At 40.8% G+C, this 19,452-nt stretch overlaps 1 protein-coding gene across 1 annotated transcript in view; it reads left to right on the forward strand.

Annotated features, from left to right (window-relative positions):
* Nucleotides 1-337: 337 nt before the first annotated feature.
* FBLN5 (fibulin 5) overlaps nucleotides 338-19,452 on the forward strand; it is a 43,313-nt gene continuing 24,198 nt past the window's right edge. Inside the window, exons 1-4 of the mRNA XM_026046679.1 lie at nucleotides 338-782; nucleotides 2,946-3,000; nucleotides 5,409-5,460; nucleotides 6,610-6,852. Coding sequence (XP_025902464.1) covers nucleotides 766-782; nucleotides 2,946-3,000; nucleotides 5,409-5,460; nucleotides 6,610-6,852 — 367 coding nt within the window. The 5' untranslated portion in view covers nucleotides 338-765. The remainder of the gene's footprint in view (nucleotides 783-2,945; nucleotides 3,001-5,408; nucleotides 5,461-6,609; nucleotides 6,853-19,452) is intronic.

Consider the following 19,452-nt stretch of genomic DNA (forward strand, 5'->3'; position numbering starts at 1 on the left):
TTGGACAAAGCATTTGTTTTCCTTTGCATGTTTAATTTGTTTATTCCTGCTTTCAAATAATCCCCGAGCCCTATAGTTCCCGTCGTTGCGATGGTCATGAATTCGAGTTATTCCCCTCCCGAGGGCCAGCGCTTTCCTCAGAATGCCCTTGGCATGGAGCACCAAGCCTTGCATATTCATCGTCCAAGGCACTGGCTAGAGGGCCCCAGAAAAACTGGACTTTTTTTTTGTTCTCAGAACAAGGAAAACAATCCCTTCCCTTCTCCAGTCCCTTGATAAGCGTTTCTGTCCAATAACGGTGCTCTCTGCTCCGAGGCACATTTAGCTGTGAGGTTTGCAGCAGGAGAGGCTTTCCTTCAAGCTGTTAGTGTTTTATCCTGGCAGGCTCCTCGAGGTTGTTGTGAGGAGTCTAGCCAGTTGGTGAGCTTTGTAATCTAAACCAGCTGTCCCCAGGCTGAGGCCCCCATTTGCATTGTTTAACATACTTAGAAAATGAAGTGTTCATTTTTAACATTCCTCCTCCAATTGGTTTAATGCTGAATTACAGAAGAGAACTAAGCAAAACCAGGTGCTTTCTCTGTATTCTCTCCAGTGTCTGAGGAGGTACAGACTCCCGATCTTCTCCATTACTTGTTATTTCATTCTTTGGACTATAAATGACGGAGGAACTGAAGTGCTAGCAGAGGGTAATGTTTGGAAACACTTTCTAGTTATTCGTCAGCGCAGACTCTGTTTTTTTTCCACCTTTCCTCAACAGTTTTGGACATGCAAGGATTAAAAAGGTAAGTGCCGTGCATGAAACTTCTCTACTTACTGAAGGGGAAACCTACTCGTGGAAAATATCTGCGGCAAGGATTCATTTTGCCAGTCCACTTGCTAAAGCTATTTGCAAAGAGAAGGCATCTTAATGGTCAGAGGTGGGGAAAGACGAACTGTCTGTTTGAAAAGCCGTGCTGTCTGTAACGATTTCCTCCTTGATCTGTGCTTTTATTCTGCGCTTTAGGAGCCCCAACATCTGCAGGACTGCTGAATTGCCACAGCAAATGATCCCACTGGCTACAGTAATTGATTTAAAGTTAATTACTTACTACTGCAGGAGTTAATTACTAATTTAAAATATTTTGCCTGCTAGGCAAGCTACTGTGACCAGCGGAAAATATTGTTGATAGGCTGTGCTGTGTGTCTGTTAATAATTCTCAAGGGGATCTGAGATGAGAAGTAATGGGCAAATTGTGATGGTGGTTGCAGACAGAACACATATGAGGCAATAAGGTCACCCTCCCACAAACCAAGAGGAAAGAATACATCATCTCATAACAGCTGAAACTAAAAGCTGTGTACAAAAGCATGAGTTTGTTTGAACTAAGTTTATAGGGGCTTTTCCTAGCATATACTGCTCTACAGTACTGTAAAATGTAGCCCTATTGCTAGGTATGTTAACATTCAGCTATAACCTGTTTTATTTCCTTCTAGTGCTGTTCTTGCTATACACAAAGTGAGTATGCAGCCGTTTTACCCAGTGCATGCTTTAAAAAAAAAAAAAAAAAACTTCAAAAAGGTTCAAGGAATTAATAAAGCAAGTGTAAGCCTAAATGCATAATACTGTACTTTGAATGCTTTGCATCTGATTCCAAGAAGAGCCCTCGTGAAACTGATCTGTCCTTGTCACTCTGAAGGGGCCAGAGAAGCACAGTCTGTCCCCACAGGACTGTGAACAACCATTTTAGAGACTGTGTTTGCTTTTCAGAGCTTGTGCCCTCCTCCACATTAAAAACACAGTAGTATTCAGATGTGCCAGTTAGGGTTTGTGAGGAGTTTTGGCTAATACATTTGTAGATCTTGTTCAGCAGCTCAGTTTGCACTGGAAACCGGAGGCAGCCTTAAGAGAGAAAATTGGCAGCTCGGTTGGGTAGCAGAACTAAGGCTACCTAAAATATCCCTTGCTTCCTGTACTGGTTTTGTGGGAAATATATTGTATACAATTGCTATTCAGAACTAGAATCCAAGATAAGCAGAATGTGGGTTTAATTGTATTGAGAAGAAATTCTATATAAGACATCAACAAGGCACTGAAATCCATAGTACAGAGAAAATAAGCACGCTTCATATTGTTCTTTCACAATTTTCTGGCCATTAGCAGATATTTGGGGGACTAGGTTGACCAGAGAATTTGATGGGCTGGGTAAAGAATTCTACACATGCATAGAGCTGCTAGCGAGGGATCCTGCTGCTCCGTCGGCTGCAGTGAAGAAACCCACTGAGTTCCACCAGTCCTGAAATGATATAACTGGGGATGGCTCCATTGAAGAGAGCAGCTTCTAGTAGCTGATGACCTGGCATCGTGTGTCTACTTGTAGAGCAAAATATTACTCAAGATTGAGTAAAGGGACAGAATCTGGCCCTAAAAAATGGATCAATCTCAAGCGTAGTCTCTGGGGGATGAAATGCGGTTTAGCGGTTAGAGCAACTGGCTTGGATTCAGGACCTCCTGCGCGACATGTCTGCAGCCCTGCCAATGCGTTGCATTGTGAGCTTAGGCAGGGCCTCTGCTCTGGTTTACCAATCTCTAAAATGTGCATAATGTGCATGAAAAAAGTTGATTTTCTCAAAGGAAAGGTATCCTTTGAGAGAGGGGCAAAAATGCTTATGGAACATGAGGTGCTTGTTCATTGAACACCTGCCACATGGGATGTCATGAACAGATTAGTTAAGACATGTACAGTTTGATTCTCAGCTTACTTGCTTAAACCATAGTGAAATTTGTGACTTTGAGGTCTCAATCTTGCCCACAGTTTTTATATTCCCTCTTCAGAGGTCAAATTTACATTAACAAAATTCTGGAATGCACTGAAGTGTCATTAGAGATTATTTTCTTGTATATTTAATTCTGTGTAACATGCCTGGATCTGAAAAGGTTTTCAGCCTATTTTCTATGCATATTACAGGATACTGACTGCTTTCACATTGGCCGTCTGCCTCTCGAGCCCTGGAAAAGCACAGGTGAGAGGTGCCTGTAGAGATCTGTGAACTGTTTTATACTGAAGTACTATAGGCATGAGACTTGTCTGGCTAGCAGGTGAATAGGAAACTCTGTGGTCTGGGACTTTCATGAAAAGGAAGCTATGTGGTCTATGGGTTTAGAGGGAGGACTTAGAGCCAACAGGATCCTGGAGTTGAACGTGGAATGAGTTTATTGACTTATCCTTGCCAGCTCAGCAAAATATCCCTGTAGAAACCTGGACCTCACTGAAAAAGCTGATTCTGCCTCTGAACTGAGCACTTCTGAGAAAGTAAATAGAAAAAGTTGTCCTACAGGAGCAGGCACAGCTCAGTTCTGGGGTGGGGAACACCCATGTTTTGAACACTTACTGCCCGAACACTTTCAGTGTGTGGCAATCCTGCAGAATTGTGTCTTGAGCCCTTTTATTTTGGACTGCTGGTCTGATGACTGCATCTCGGTCTTCATTGCAATTCCTATCCCAAGCCATTTTTATTCAAGAGGAGGGCTATGGAGGATGGAAGGAAGTAGAGCAGGCCAGTTCTTGAAATAGCAGAAGCATTAGCTCTTTGTGTTCCCGGGCACCAAGCAGACTTTAAATTAGGAAAAACAGCTCCCAAAGGCATGTTAAGTTTGGATCCTATTTGATAATCCAGATATGCTCCATGTCCAGAGCCATGTTTCTAAATACCTTTGCCAAAAAGCTTTGAAACATAGCTGGGTTTTTTTGTGTTACATTGATAAATTCCTGTTTACGGATTGCTTATTACTACTTTTGTGAACATTAGATCTAGATGGGAAATGCTTTGCATGGCCCTGGAGAATATTTGCAATGTTTTAAGGTTTGACTTTTATAATTTAAATAATATCACTTCAATTTTGATTTTTATAAAAACAGCTTTTACTGTGATTTAAAAGTCAAAGTAGAAAACCACTTAAAAGCAAAATAATAGCATTGAATTCTTCCTAAAGACATTGAAGCTGGTCATCTCAACATCACTGGTACCTTGCCTGACTGAAATTATAGAAAGCCACTGAATCTGGTTTTGCAGCAATTTCAGTGTCTGAATCATCATTCTCTCTCTCAAAAAAAAAGGAAATTATTTTGTTAAAAGAATTTGTTAAAATAATAAGGCTAGCTGCCCTGAAAGATGTGTGAAGCACAGTACAGAAGAGCGGAAAAGATATGTGCATTCTTTACAACATAAGGATGATTGTAGCTTCTGCTCTCAGAATACCTTGGCCTCTACAGCATGATATCAAAACACCTCATAATGCCAAAATAAATGAAGGCAGAACTCCCATGTTTGACACTTTTAGCAGTGGTTTTGTGTACTCACACGGGCAAATGGCAAGTGCACAGCAAGTACTACCATGTGTTTCATTTCATGTCCCCTCCCTAGATCCTCCAGTGGCTCACTTGCACTGCCTCATCATTGTCTCCCATCTACAATTTATTGCATTTCCAAACATATGACAAGTGGTTTACCCACTGACTTCTCCCCATATAAGTATTTATCACTTACCAAAATAATTAAAAGAAAAAAGGGCAGCGGGGAGAAAGAATAAGAAAGAACCTTGAATGAACTCCATCCTTCTGCTGTAACTTCAGTGCTTTGTGTTTTCTGGATATCTCTTGTTTACATTCATTAGAATAACCTGTTTTTGGCAGAGTCCTATGCTCACATCAACTGCTTGTTCCATAGTTGGAGACTCTGTCAAAAAACAGAGAGCAAAGGATCATTTTAGTGCATTTTGAAACATTCACCCTCAGAATTGTCACCATTTCAGAAACAAGGATCACTGATTAGGTGCTGAAGACTCCAGGTTCCAGCCCTGATAAAGGGCAGCATCTTAAGATACAAGCAACGTGTTCAATAACATTGCATGCCTAATACCTCTGCCCTATAAATATGTTTCTAAAAATCAGAAAATTTGGTATAAATGAGCCTTACTTTTATTAAGCTTGTTATAACTATGGTTTCAGCTCAGTCAGACATCTAACTTGTTAAAAAATATGTCCTGAATTGTCTATGCATGGAGCTGTAGAGCCTGTTACTCTGAAGTTAGGTAGCACCTTTGAAGCGAGTGCCTTTGCTCTGGCAAAAGAACAAGATTCCAAGACAGAGCTCCAGCACGGAGCACATTTTGGAGCACATTTAGTTAGCCCAGTAGAGAGCACTGTCCTGACACTGTGACCATTTGAGGGTTGACTCTTTTTGAGTTACGGGACTCACGTGTGTGCTGGTGGTCCCAGGTTCATGCTTTGCTATGGGGAAGGGCCCCCGTATTGATGCAGTAAATAGCGCTCAACTAACTGCAACACGTGCAAATAACCCAAATGACTATTTGACTCTGCAGCTCTTTTACTTCACAATCACTGAGTGTTTCTTTTTCTTCCTGTTTTTAGCAGCAATGCAGTAATGGCTTTGATCTGGACCGTGCTTCTGGGCAATGTTTAGGTAGGATTTTACTTGAATACATGGACTTAAATTGGGGTTCAGGAACCCTGAGTTTGAGTTAACGTTGTGTTGCTGTTGATACGTTCTACTTGAAGAGAAGAAGTTCTCATTACATGGCCGATGACATATATATATGTAATTAGGTCAACTATGAACCTATCTTTGCTATTGTTGAGATGCTAATTGCCTCTCCATACTTTTCAAGTAACTACGATGCATTCAGTTGTGTTTGGGAGCTCGGCCCAATTGCCAATGAAAGCTGTTGTTTGCTTTCCTTGCCCTTCTCCACCAGACTCGGTGTTAACCACTTTTGACAGCCTCTACCTACAGGCCACAGATAAAGTTTATGCCTGCTGGGTGGCCAGAATACAAATTAATTGTTGATTAATTTCTGATTGATTAACAAGGGGAAACATGTGCTTAGCCGTGTTGTTTTGTTTGTTTTTTTTAATCAATGAATAAAGCAGCATTTTATCAATGAATAGAGCAGCATATTTTGCCTGCGTTAAAGTTACTAAAAATTAGGAGAAAAACGGCAACAGTTTGCTCACCCTGTCATTGCAGCCTAGTGTTTCTGTGCTCTGAAAACCAAAAAAAAAAAAAAAATCATTTTGGCTAAATCGTTTTTATCTTTCTGAATTTAATTCAACAACAATGGTCTCGATGAGAAGAAGGGAGACCTGAACTGGGTCCCCAGATCTGAACATCCCTAAGCTTTTCTCTGGGCGGGAGCTTGGGAGTTCCAGATCAGGATCCAAGTTTCACAGCTGGGCAAACCAAACCACCAGTGTTTGAAATCCTGATATGCATGTTGTGGTTTGGACAGAGCCACTAGCAGGAACCGGCTGTAGCATGCTGTAGCCATGTGTAAATCAGTATTTAAAGTGAACATTTAGAGAATAGCAAAGCAGGCTTTCCCATCTTCCCCTGCCTTCTAACGCTGATGTAAAAAAAGTAGAATGTAGGACTTGTATGTATGGGATTTATCCTCTTTTGATATGATCTAACTACAAAGTGAGACTCATATGGAAAGATTAGCTTTTCTTATCCGAGATGGTATCAGATTCTTAGCAAAGTCCCAAACAGAAGATATTTGGCTGGTCGCATTAAGAAGCACTCATTGATTTAACTTTTGCAATCTCCTTCCAGACATCGACGAGTGTCGGACCATTCCCGAGGCCTGTAGAGGAGATATGGTGTGTGTCAACCAGAATGGTGGCTATTTATGCGTACCCCGAACAAACCCAGTGTATCGATCACCGTATCTGAATCCTTATTCAAATATTTATCCACCGCCCCCAGCACCAGGCGCAGTTCCTAACTACCCTACTGTGACAAGACCTCTGGTTTGTCGCTTTGGTTACCGGGTGGATGAAAACAATCAGTGTGCTGGTAAGTGCTGGGAAGCTTAAATCTAGATTTTCGTTTGTATTAAAGCTTGTGTGACATTGTGGAGACAATTGTTCCACATTGTCCACCTCTTTAAAGCATGTGAGTTGTACATTTCGTATATTCTTCAGTGTAAGCTGAAATACATTTTAGCCTCTTTATTTAATCAGGAAACCTATCTATATGAGAAGAGTCATCTTTTTATGAAATAACCATCTGATAACAGGTGGCTATCAGGATATCAGAAACCTGTCTTTTATGTTTATAACAGAGAGTATGGCCCTACTCTTTAAGTATTAGTCTGGGATTATGGAAACTTAAACTAAGTTCTTGGCTTTATATGTCCTTGTCCAGGTTTCCGGACTTCAATCTTCCTCTTGTAAATTTTCTTATAAATAAGAAATAAGAAATAATCTTTCTTTGCTTTGTCTTCTTGACTGTAAATTCTTTAGAGCACAGGGCACAGCTCTTAGCACGCCATCTACTTTAATAGCTATAGATAGTGGCTTCTAATAATGTCAGACTAGGAAGAACTGGGGAATAATCTTCTGAAATAAATTAATGGAAATTCTACTGTCCAAAATAAATATTTTGAGGCAAAACTGGGATAAAAAGAAGAAAATCAAACTAATAACTGGTGACTGCTGAGAGTAAATCCAGGAGATGGACCTCACAGCTTTAAATAGAGTCCACAGAGAGCATATATCACCGCTGCTCATTTTGGGGTCTCAGCTGTCCTAATGCTAAAGATGTTATCTGTTATTTTATTTATCCAACTTGTTTTTACTAAAATGTTTCTTGATAATGAACTGTTCTTTAAAAAAAAAAAACCAAGTTCCAAAATTCAGAAGGTAGGTGTTTTCCATGGAGAATTATAGTTTTCCATTGACTCAAACCCTTTTTTATGGAGTGTTGCTGCAGCACAAAACTAGAGCTATAACCAAGTTGTCTTTTGGGCTGATTCTGCCCTGTTGGCTAGGATTTCTGGCAAGACGTTGTTTCAGATGATGCACTTCATTTGATCCTTAGTGAGGAGACTGTTATGCATCGTGGGATATGGAGTCAAGATTTTAAATTCAGCCACTTTTGGACAAACTTTCCTGTATTTCGATTGTTGCCCTTATTACGCTCCAAGAGGGTAGAAGTGTTTCTAACCAGCACACTAGTATTGATGTCCACAGTAAAATTTAAAAATCTATGCGGGATTTTGAAATCCTTGAGTAACTGATGAGCTAACTGTAAAAAACAGCATGGGCACTCTTCATTTCTTTAAAAATTTCAACTAGTCCTTCTGATTTTAGTGAATTAATCAGTCTCAGTCATTTATTGATTTGGAGGCTGCCAGGTATGTTTTCATTTGATAACTTTGATGTTGATGAATCAGGAAACAGTGCTGTTAATAGAAAATAAGTGTTAGAATGAAAGGAGAAAAGAAACCCCTAGATTTTGCTATGTCTGTCCTGCTGTACCCAAACCATATATATCAAAGCATGGGGATTTTGGAAAGTTTACTGTGGAACTTTGAGCCTGCTGCAGGACATACATGTTGCTTACCCAGGCTGGCAGAAATGTGAGGGCTAATGCTTTTGTCTCGTAGGGCTTCTGTCATTTTCAAATACGGGACTTTATTTGAAAGGCAAGGTTTGGTGAATAGAGGCGTTAACAAGAGTAGATGGAAAGGACAGAGTGCTGTGTGAGGATCACAGTTAGCTGGAAGCAGTTTTTGGAACTCTACCTCAGGTTTCACTTGGGGGTAGATGGATGGATCACATTCGTGTAAAAGGAAGAAAAACAGAACTTAAAGGAAACAAGACCTGGTCAAAGCCAAAGGTTCTGCAGGGTTTGGATCTAGTTTTTCAATTAGTGAAATCTTAAGGAGATGTTCACCATCTTTAAGCACTTATTTTTGTGTCCGCATGCCCTGCCATGGGAAGGGTAGCCACCAAGAGAAACAGTGAGAAACACTACATTTCTCACTGCAGAGATGGTAGAATGGCCTGATACCTTGTTTCTAGGACTTCTGGTGAAGTTAATGGGACTGGTGAGCTCATGCTTGAAGATCTCAGAGACGAGGTACCAAGGATCCTTGGCAGGGTCCTCAAGCAGCCACAGGAATTTCCCCAGGTCACTCAGAGAAGTCCGAACCACAAAAGCCACCACTCCATCTTATTCTAAACTAATACCATTGCTAATGTTAATGATATTTCAGTCAGCATTCACAAGGAGTTTAGCTTATGAAGCATTTCAAGGGTTAATGCTGTTGTGGAATGGCTGGATAGAATGAATGGGAAGATATTTTATCCAGTAGCTGAGCCACTATATAAGTTACAGGTTTGTTATATTGGTGTTCTGGCAACTCCCTCCATTACCTTCTTTCCAAATAAAATTAGTCACAGGTATTTCCATTAAAGACGATGATGCTATTGACTTCAGGAGCAGCAAAGCTGTTCTAATGCCAATGTTCCTGAGAATTCTCCAGTTTTTAACAGAGTACACATTTTTGTCTGGTCAGACATGGGGCTGCAGGTCTGGGCCGCATTTTACGTACTTTCTCTTTGAATTCTAGTCAAAACAATTTATTAAACACAGGAACCTTCCCTGGGAGATTTGCAGCCACAGCTTTGAAACACTGAGCTTGAACAAGAGACTTCCAAAGTGAAACAGGATAAAAATTCGATCTGAAAGTAATACAAGCCTTAACAAGCTTTTTCCTTTTTCACATTGCTAGAGCTGACAGAAATGTAAGGCGGCTGCGCGAGGGTCACTCTGTCCCAGCCTGGCATCTGGCTTGTCTGCCAAGGCTCCACGTTCCCTCCTCTCAGAGGAATGTGCATCCCAGGTGGTTCAAACAACATCCCCCATCTTGGGGACTAATTTGTTCCAGCCTAGCAAAGAGAGCAATTCTTCTCCTTCTAAGGGGACTTGATCCTTTCTGAGCTGAAGTCAAAGGCCGGGGTTCAGTGTAAATTCTGCTTCCCACCCTGTTCACCACTTCTTTTATGAAAGCACAAGTGCCTCTGCAAGACACCCCTCAGTGACCTTCTTGCCCACTCCTGTGTACCTGGCATGATGCAGAAGCAGCTGTGGCCTTTTCTAGTTTTAAATGGGGCCTGTACATTGCCTCCTCACACAGGCAAAAAAGTATGCGAGAAAGTCAGCTTTCAAGAAAGAAAGATGTTTTCCTTTTAATTGGTTGTTGCTCTTAATGGTGAGGGAATTCATTTGGCTTCTGTGAAGTCAGACAAATTTTATTTTGCTTGGGGCTTCATTTTGACTACTTATACAATAGTGCAAAATCTGAGTTGATTTTGCTGTTGGAACCACAAGATTAAAAAAAAAAAGGGGGGTCAATTTTCATTTGAAAAAGTGTTTCTGCCCTTTAACAGGACAGGAGAGTCAGTAATGTGAGCCCAGCAGGTTACAAAGCAACAGGCAGAGAAATATTTTTATGATAATTCTTTTTAAAAAAATCTTGTGTGTGTATGAGTCCTCATGCCTAGTATTTTTTTTATATTTATTTTAGTTGCTGAATACTTTGTATCTTGCATTTAGAAATACACTGATTTTAAACTGCACATATAATGTGCCTATTCCTACCAAAGCCGATTGGGAATCCTTTACAGCTATAATGATGGAATAAAAGGCCACCTCTAAGCTATAGCAAAGAACATCTAGCTCAGGAGCTCTTCTGGAACTTTTTGTCTTCTAACCATACAGCTCTCAAAATACACAGTGTTCAAGAAACTTGGTCTAGTTGGCAAATATTAGACTGGAGCTTGAGTCCATGTTCCCATATTGTACATTCATAAGCTGAGGGTTCTTTCCTATTTCCCTGCACTCCACCTCACCATTTCCTGATTTACAATGATCTTTAACACATGCTTCAAACATAGGTCCTTCTGGACATTGTGGAAAGAACTGCTAAGGGCGGGTGCTTGTTTTGGCTTTTTCCACCATTAATGCACATGGACTATGTGAGGAGATGGTGTGGGTGGAGAAGCGTTTCAAGGGGGCTCAATGGAGAAACAGGAGGAATTCCAGACAGAAAAGACAGGTAAGTGAATGTTAGAAATGATATAGGCCTAAGACAAAGTGCATATGGAGACAGAGAAAGAAGAGAAGAGGTCAGAGGAGGGAGTAATAAAGAAAGGCATCATCTTTAAAACAAACTGAAAGTAAGAAGCAGAAAAAGAAGGAAATGGAAAGATGTTCTGTGCAAGCATAAATGAGAACTGTTTTTCAAGGCCTGATCTATGTAGTGATCATTGCTTCCCTTTTCCTTCACTTCTCAGAGACTGCCAGGCCCTCCTGTGTTCTCCACTCACAGATCCCCATTCCCACATTCATGAGGTGAAACTTATTCCTTCAAAACCTTGTTTACACGGATGGAGTTTACATCATTGTTATTTATATTGCGAGCATACCTAAAAACCACATCCAAGCCTGGAATCACACTGACCTGTGCTCAACCTTATTCAGAACAGTCTATGCTGAGATGAGTTTTCAAGGAAAATAAAGAAAACAGATGTCTGTGTGTGGGGAGAGGGGAGGCAAATGAGATATAAGGAAGTGAAATGGGTTCCCTAAGTCATGCAGCAGCCCATGACTGAGCTGGGACAGAAGCCAGAACTCTTTATCCAGTGTCTTGCCAACTGAGCTGCTTTGTAGTAGTGACTTTTCTGGTGTCCTGTTTGGGAATATAGAAATGGAAGAAGGAAAAGGAGGGAAACGTAGCAAGAAGATTGTGTCCTGGAGGAGTTTGTGTAGAGAAAAAGAAATGCAATATAGTCCCATCATTGTGTGGGTTTAGTTTTGTTTTTTTAAATCCTGTTTGATCCTGTTTGTTCCAGCTCTTTGTATTTCTTTCCCTTTTGGTCTGTAAGGAAATTCCTCTTGCCATTTCCGAGGGCCGGTTCCTGAAGGCTATGCCCAGTTCCTGTTGGGGCAACACTGCTATCTGTCCAAATAAATGAGACACCAAAATAAAGGTTGTTGAAGACTGATTTCACAGAACATTTGAGGAACATCTCAAGTAGAAGACATAGTTGGTGGCTAAGGCTTAGGCTAGGAGATTTTGCGTTTGGTTCCTGACTCTGCCACTGACAAACCTGCTGGGTATTTTGGGGCTCCAAGTCACTTTACATAAACTGAAATAATAATTATTTTCTTGGGTTGTACCATAGATAAATTCTCAAGATGATAGAACAGGAGAGAAAAAAAGGCCTGATTTTAAAATTCTAGAACCCTGAAGCTCAAAATTAGGTATATATGGAAATTATTCACTAGCCTAGTGCTAGTAAATAAACTGTTAATAGTTCACAGTAAATTGGAAATCATTGATGCTTTTGTCCATGTTTCTATATGGGTTGGAAGAAGGGAGAAGTCCTAGAACTTGATCAGCATTTCAAGAAGGCTGGTGCTGCAAAAGCTTTCAGTGGTTATTTGATCCTGTTTTTTTTCAGTCACCACCTAGTTCTGCTGTGCTTATTTCATGTTTTAGCAAAATTCAAAATAGCTTTCCATTGATTATCTAATGTAATGATGGGACAAGATAAGAGCTGGACAATGTGTGCTTATATGTATTAAGACAGAGGGCTATATGGTAGGGGATGAAGAAGGGTCGGTAAAATTGCAGACATAGACATCCTTAGTAGAACAATATACTAAGGATGTCTAGCTCTATACTGCCCCATTGAATAAAGCCACATTGTACTCCAGACAAACATAACTATATTTTTTCTGGACCCAGCCTTGATCCTTCTGAATCTGATCATCTAAACTATTCACAGCCCCAACAGTCTTCCTAAAGGTAATTGTGAGTTGATCGTAAAATATTCATGAATTAAAAAAAAAGAGTCCATCTGAAAACACTTAGAGCTACTTCCTCCCTCAGGAAACTATTGCACTGGCACAGAGGATGGGCAGGGGCTGAGGAAAGGCAAGATTCAGCTAGTCTCTGTAGCAGTCTCCATCAGCAGGGTAATTCCTATAGAAACATGTCCACCAAGGCAAGGAGTATGAGGGTGGGAATGTTGGTTTTCACTGAAGTGAATCCGCTTGTGGTGCAAGAGTTGGCTTGATAGAGGAGGTTGCTGTGTGTATGCCTGTACCAAGGTAAACTTGAGCCTTCTGTGGCTTGGATTACTGCTTCTTCCATTCTTCGCTAAGTGCAGTGTGGAAGTAGTATGCTCTAGTGGTTAAAGCACAGGCGAGTGTTTCATTTATTTGTAGAGCTTCTACTACTCTTACAGAAATGAGCAAAACTGAACCAAGAAATACAACATGCAAGCCAAGAAACCTGGCATCTTAAACTGGCATCTTCGTGTAGTGGAGTGAAAAACAGCAGACTCTGGGGTATGGCAAAGTGTAGCAGTAAGAGCAAGTTCATCATTCTGCACCTCAGTGCCTTTTGAGCATCACTGGCTGACCATGATTCTCTGCAGTGATATGTAGAGGAAAAATAAAATAAATACAATTGCAGTAGAGCCACCACTGAGCTTGGCTGAGCCGCAGTCATGCTAGATAGGTAGCTGGATAGTTAACTGGAGATCAAAGTCTCCTCTTAGACCAGTGCTTATAGTACCCACTGACTTTGTAAAGACTTTAGGATCTTGGAGCAAAAGTTCTTTCAGTGAATTTATTTGATTTAGATTAATCTATGTGGAACCTAAGCCCATCCCAGAATAGGCTGAAGTGATTTATGAGCAGGAAAGCTTTGGGTTTGGTATCCTACTTTTCTTGCGTGGGAATCCTGATACCATGGTAAGGATTTTCTGTGCAGCGTGCAGGAGGAACAGGCAGCTGGTCCTGCACATCATCTTCCTCTATGGTGGAAGATGGTGGCAGCCAGGAGTGTTTGAATTTGGTTCAAATTTGAGATTGGAGCGAAGCTGATTCAGTCTGTAGAAATGCCATCACCTGCTTACTGGGGAGTAATTAAAAGTTCTGTTGTTTCTTCTGTACTGAGGCTCGAAGCCAGAAGGGAAGCAGAGCGGCATGTGGAGGGGGTCTGCTGAACGGGAATGTGTCAAATTATAAATATAGTTTGATCATATGCAGAGAAGGGGCGTAAGCACAGGAGGGACAACATCTGTGTCTAGTTAGATGTGCAGACAGCAGCTCAGTCGCAAGAAGGCTGTCGTGCCTGTAGACTCTGACCTCTCTATTTCATCATGCATTTTAGTTTTCCTGCTTCCTTGGAGTTATCTGATACTTTGGTACATGAAGTGGCAAGAACCCAGGAATCCCATCTCCCTGGATTTTTCACTTTGAAACTGCAGAGTGAACGAAAGCCTATGCGAGGCAATGAGTTTAACTCATCACATTTTGGTTGGTTTAATGGCCTCAGTTAAGCTTGGTCCCTGAATTGGGGGTTATGGGTTGCTGGGCTCTGAGCCAGATAATACATAGACTTCAGTTGTCAGCAAGAGCTCGTTGGCAGAAGGTTGTGTGTGACTCACCTCTGAGGAGCACTAACGTGCCCAGCCTGCCATATCCTCAGGCATGTGTTGGCCAGGGCAGCATTCTGACCCCCGCTGTTAGTCTCTGAATGATTCCTTAGACTCGCTGCTAAAAGCAGTTTAATATGTGAGGCTTTGTGGATGCTTTGCCTTTATTATGTCTTACTTCCAGGGATTGCAGCAGTGCCAGATCAGTTAAAACCAATAGGTACTGACTAGCTCTGTCTGCTCCAGGGTGGCTTGAGTGAGCTATCCCTTGTGGGATAGCTGTTGTGCAAATCAGTCCTGCCAACTAGACAATTCCAGTGCTTAAAAAATATTATTAATATGTCACTCAGTGGTGCTGGAAGGGTGATGGGCTTCACAAGTATGTTCTTCTCTCCCTTCTCCATTGGCTGTGGATAACAGCCCTTACCCAATGTTCTGCTGAGAGCCATGGGGATGTTGGTTCCCTCTCTACCTTTCTGGACATAACATGCACAGTTCAGTCTGTAATATAATGAAGTATCTTTCTTTACCTGCAAAGTTTATTCTCAAGGTGCTTAAAAGCATCAGCCTCCTGCTCAGGTCTGTGGTGATCATTGCATGTGTCTGCAGCACCTGCAGTGTCTAGAGAGGGCAGTGTTCTCAGGGACTTAAGTCACCGTTTTCCTTGGCCTCTCTCTTATATTTTTTGGGTCAGATTTGTTTCATTTGGTTCCAGCCTAAAATTGGCCATGATTATATGTCACAACCAAGATGTTAAGCCAAAATATATATAAAATATGAATTGGCTCCTTTACCAGCAAAACCCAACCAGATGCTGGTATGTTTTGCCAGACTCTCTAGGCAAAGGTGATGTGTTGGCATTGATCTTGTGTCTTGTCCCTAGGACACCAGACCCAGGGCAGAGCTGTCGTGCAGATGTATAAGCACAGCCTGGTGGTGTGTGGAATTAACGTGCTCTGACCCCATCATCTGCTAGTCGTCTGGCTTCTTTTAGTACTTCACTGAGATAAAAGAGTTTTTCAAAGAAAATAAAGCTACCAGGAGATAAATGGGAGTTGCACATCACTAGGTTGGTCACAAAGTAGTTTGTGTTCTGCCTCCTGGTTCACATGTGCTGCCCACTGGGTGGGACAAGAGACTCTCTGAAGTCCATGTTCAATTTTAACACCAGCAAACCCCTCCCTGCTCACAGTTCATCCCAGCCATCGCTTACGGTTGCAGCTGCCCTGTGGTATAAGGCAACACTGTTGTGTGAGCAGAAAAATTAATGAACTGAAAACTCATCAGTAAGTTGAAATACAACCTAAACCATGGCTGTATAATGGGTGAGGAACAGTAGAAGGTAGTAATGTTGACGGCAGCGTTAGGCAGTTTCTTGCAGTATTGCTTATACTTCTCATTGCAAAAAAACAGCAGAGAAAGTGTGTCAATATGATTCTACTAAGAATAGATCAAAACAAATGACATTCAGCATGAGTACTGTCAGATAAATATAGGTAAGTTTATGGAAATCTCAATTTGGATGCTGAGTAAAAGATTTACTGAGTAAAAGATTTAAGTATATTGTAAAGTTTAGGTTAAGATGACAGGGATTGGAAATTGTTTAGGAAATTGTTTATGATGGGTGGTGGAAAAATAAGATTATTCCTGAATAGGGTGCAGTTAGTTGAAATGAAGAAGAATTACTTTCAGACCTAACATAAGAAGAGCCCTTATAACTGTACAGAGTGTTAGTTTATGTGACATAATGCAATATTATACTGGTGCAACAGTCTAGGAAGATTTAAAGCAGTTGAGAAACATTTTTAAAATGTTGGACAAAGGAGAACAAAACAAAAAATAACCCTTATCCAGGCTGCCGCTCCTGGCTCCCGGTGCAGGAAGAGGGCCAGACGGGAGGTGTGGGGCGAAAGCCGCAGTGTGCTGCTCGTTTCCTGATCACTGCTGGGGAATCCCAAACTAGCCACTGGCTGGAGCAATCTTCAGACCATGCTCATTTATTTCAGAGGCAGAGTGCAGCAATATATATATTTGTTGTTTGCAAATCACTTAAGTATTGCTTTTGGAGTTTAATCCACAAGCAGGTTGGATTTATTTCACTTGAAGGTAGGGTTGACTTTGCCATGGTATAACCACAAATTTTGTATTAATAGTTATTAATTCATTTTGTGCAGTTTTCCCAAAAGACTGCAGTGTTCTGGCTTTGGGAAGGAGATGCTTTTCCCCATAAAAACAGCTTTTTGAAGGTGTGGTTTGGCAAAGCTGTGTAATGTTGTTCAGTTAGTGCACTGCATTTCTTGTGTAAAATTCTCAGTGATTTTTTTTTTTGTCTGAAATATTGCAGTTGGGTCTACTGATATTTTCAAGAAGTTTAGCTATTCTTAAATGAAAAGTTGCATAAGAGGATAATAAACTTTTATAGGATGATACATAAGACTTGCAACACTGCCTACCATTTTAATTGAAACCAGTGAAACTTTAATCTCCACATTCCCCATGCAATTTTGAAAATCTGAGTGTAAAAATCTGTTGAAAATCTGAAATTTGAACCCAGATAACTATGACACATAGCAGCCAATGCAGACTGAAGAGCACTTGTAAATCTAGTTAGCAGCTGACATTTGGTAATATCTCCAGTAATATCTCAGCAAATCATGTGTATTCTGAAGCTGGTAAAGGATGGATATCTTCAAAATATCTGTGTGTTCAGCTCCACCAAAATCTCAAACTGCCATCTAGAAAGTTGGGATATAAAAAGACTTCAGCAATACTGCTCCATGACAGATTCACTTCCTCTAAACTGGGAAGAGATTCCCTCTGAATTAAGCAGAGTCTGCAGTATTTGCTTGGATGCAATTAGAAATATTAGGAGGATTTTCTACGTATACTTCTGTGCTGGAGATGGTGTGTTCTACAATGGGTCTGCTCTTCTGCATGAATGAGTATGACTACAGTCCTTGTTGTCATAAGGTACTATTGAAAGGAAAGTGCTGTGATAAAGGAAAAATATTATTTGGCCTTTTCCCAAAAGCAGACTCACATGGGGAAGGCTTCCTGGGATGTGCCTTCTGGAGAGTAAGAGGAGGAATTTACTCCAGGAATAAGCACAGACATTAAATCTTCCAGCTGGTTGGGAACATTGCCTTTTTGTTTGTTTCTTTACTGTATTTTTTATTGCCTAAACAGAATGTGTTTTTTCAGGCCAGGCCACCCGAAATTGAACCATTTTGGCTTGGGAAAGTTCGGTGTGAGCATCTTTTTTCTGAGCTTTTCTGTGATCTCAGAGAGCTGGGAGAAATGTCCTAGATATTTGGAATGTGACTGGTCAAGTGTTCAGCCTTTAGCACTGGCTGGAGACTTCTGATTTCTTGTGGAAGAAAAGATAGATTTAATTTGAAACTTTGGCTAAAAAAAATGTTGATTTTTTTTCCAAGTTAAATTTATTATAAAGATCTTTACGTGGGACAGTACTAGTTCTAGCTGTGTTTGTATGGTATATGATGAAATGGTTCTCTCACCTAAATGAACTTTCTAATAAGTTAAGCAGATGTTTCACAAAATATTGCCACTAAACAAGTAATCTGTGTGTACAAACATTTTAAATTAAATACAGTGTTATACTAAAACAGATTAAATCAAGAGTTCTCTTTTGAATTTGCTTAGAACAAAAGCTTGCCCAAAATCAGCTTTAACATCAGACTGCAGTGGAGTTCTGATTTCTACAGATAATACTTCCATTGAGATTAAAGAATATGACCTAAACAAAGGTGCTTTTATGAATATATGAGTTAGTTCAGGAAGGTAAGGAAAGAAGAGCATCTATTTTATTAGTATTCAAGGATTCTGGGATTGTGGTGCTTAAAGTGCAGGTGCCTATGTCCTTTAGGATCTAACCTTGAATTTATCTGCACCTCAGATTCCCATCTATTTTTTTATGTAGACTTTGAATTTTAGCACTAGTTTTAAGGTGCTGTAAGATCTTTGGATGGAAGTTGATATAAGAAAGTAGTAACAATAATCAATAATGAAGGATTTTATTATCAGCTTTCCAGTGAAGTGAACCCTGAGTTTCACTCAGCACATTTGGCCTAGGCCACCCAGATCCGTACATCTGTTTTATGGCAGGGTTGGTAGAGAGGAGGAAGGTTTTGCTCTTATTCATTAGCTGATTGAATTACTGATTGGCAGATGGAGGCCAGGACTCCTGTTTGTGTTAGGGAACTTTCATTAGACGGACATCTCATTTTTCACAATTTCAGGCTCACATCTTGGCCTGTCTGGGAGGTTCATGACTGTCCAGAACCTGCCCGTGGTCATGCTCAGAACTGGCTGTTCCCAGGGCTAAATGATTCACTACTCTCTGCCTCTAGAGCCTGGGCACATGTGCTTTGAGGGCTTGCAAGTTTGTCTGAATTTATGTATCAAAGATAATTAAGTGGTTTTAAAAACAAAGGGGAGGAGAGGGATGGGTGAAAAAAGCATTTGAGATGAAAGATCTCTTCTTTCAGGGAGTCACAGACTGAGAGCAAGGAAAGAGGGCAGGAGAAGTGCCAGTAGACATGCACATCATACGCTAAATGGAACAAGATACATCTCCCATCCACACAATTTTCATTTATCCAGGAAGGTTTGGAACCCAGTTGACCAGCGGCAATATTTGGCACATTGCAAGGAAGAATTCCAAGCAAATGCGGCTCAATCACTCTAAACTGGCGGATGCCAAATCTCAGTTAAAGCCAGTTACTTGAGCAGGGATTATAGGCATTTTCCAATGATTACCACCACAAAAGTAAATAAATAGATGGCTTGCTATGTATACACTGAAAGAGGAATGTTGCCCAACATGCATAGCTCTTTGCTGTTAACAGTAATGAGGACACAGCTGTCTAGGCCAGTATTTGCGAAGGATAATTCTGAAGGATTTTTTTTCTCCACTGGCTTATATCCACTACCCATTCTTTGCTTACAAAAGAGCCCAGAATGCCCTAACAGTTATACAAGAATTACCTTGGGTATATGATGCTTTTGAGATTATGGTGGAGCATGCCAACGCATGAACAGATCTGAAACTCAAACGAAATATAAAAAAATATGTTCTCCCCAATAAGCCTCCCAGATCCCTTAAGGCCAACCATAACACACAGGTGATGGAGAC

The sequence above is a fragment of the Nothoprocta perdicaria genome, unplaced genomic scaffold (assembly GCF_003342845.1).
Source record: "Nothoprocta perdicaria isolate Ctin4 unplaced genomic scaffold, notPer1 scaffold_108, whole genome shotgun sequence".
Lineage (NCBI taxonomy): Eukaryota > Metazoa > Chordata > Aves > Tinamiformes > Tinamidae > Nothoprocta > Nothoprocta perdicaria.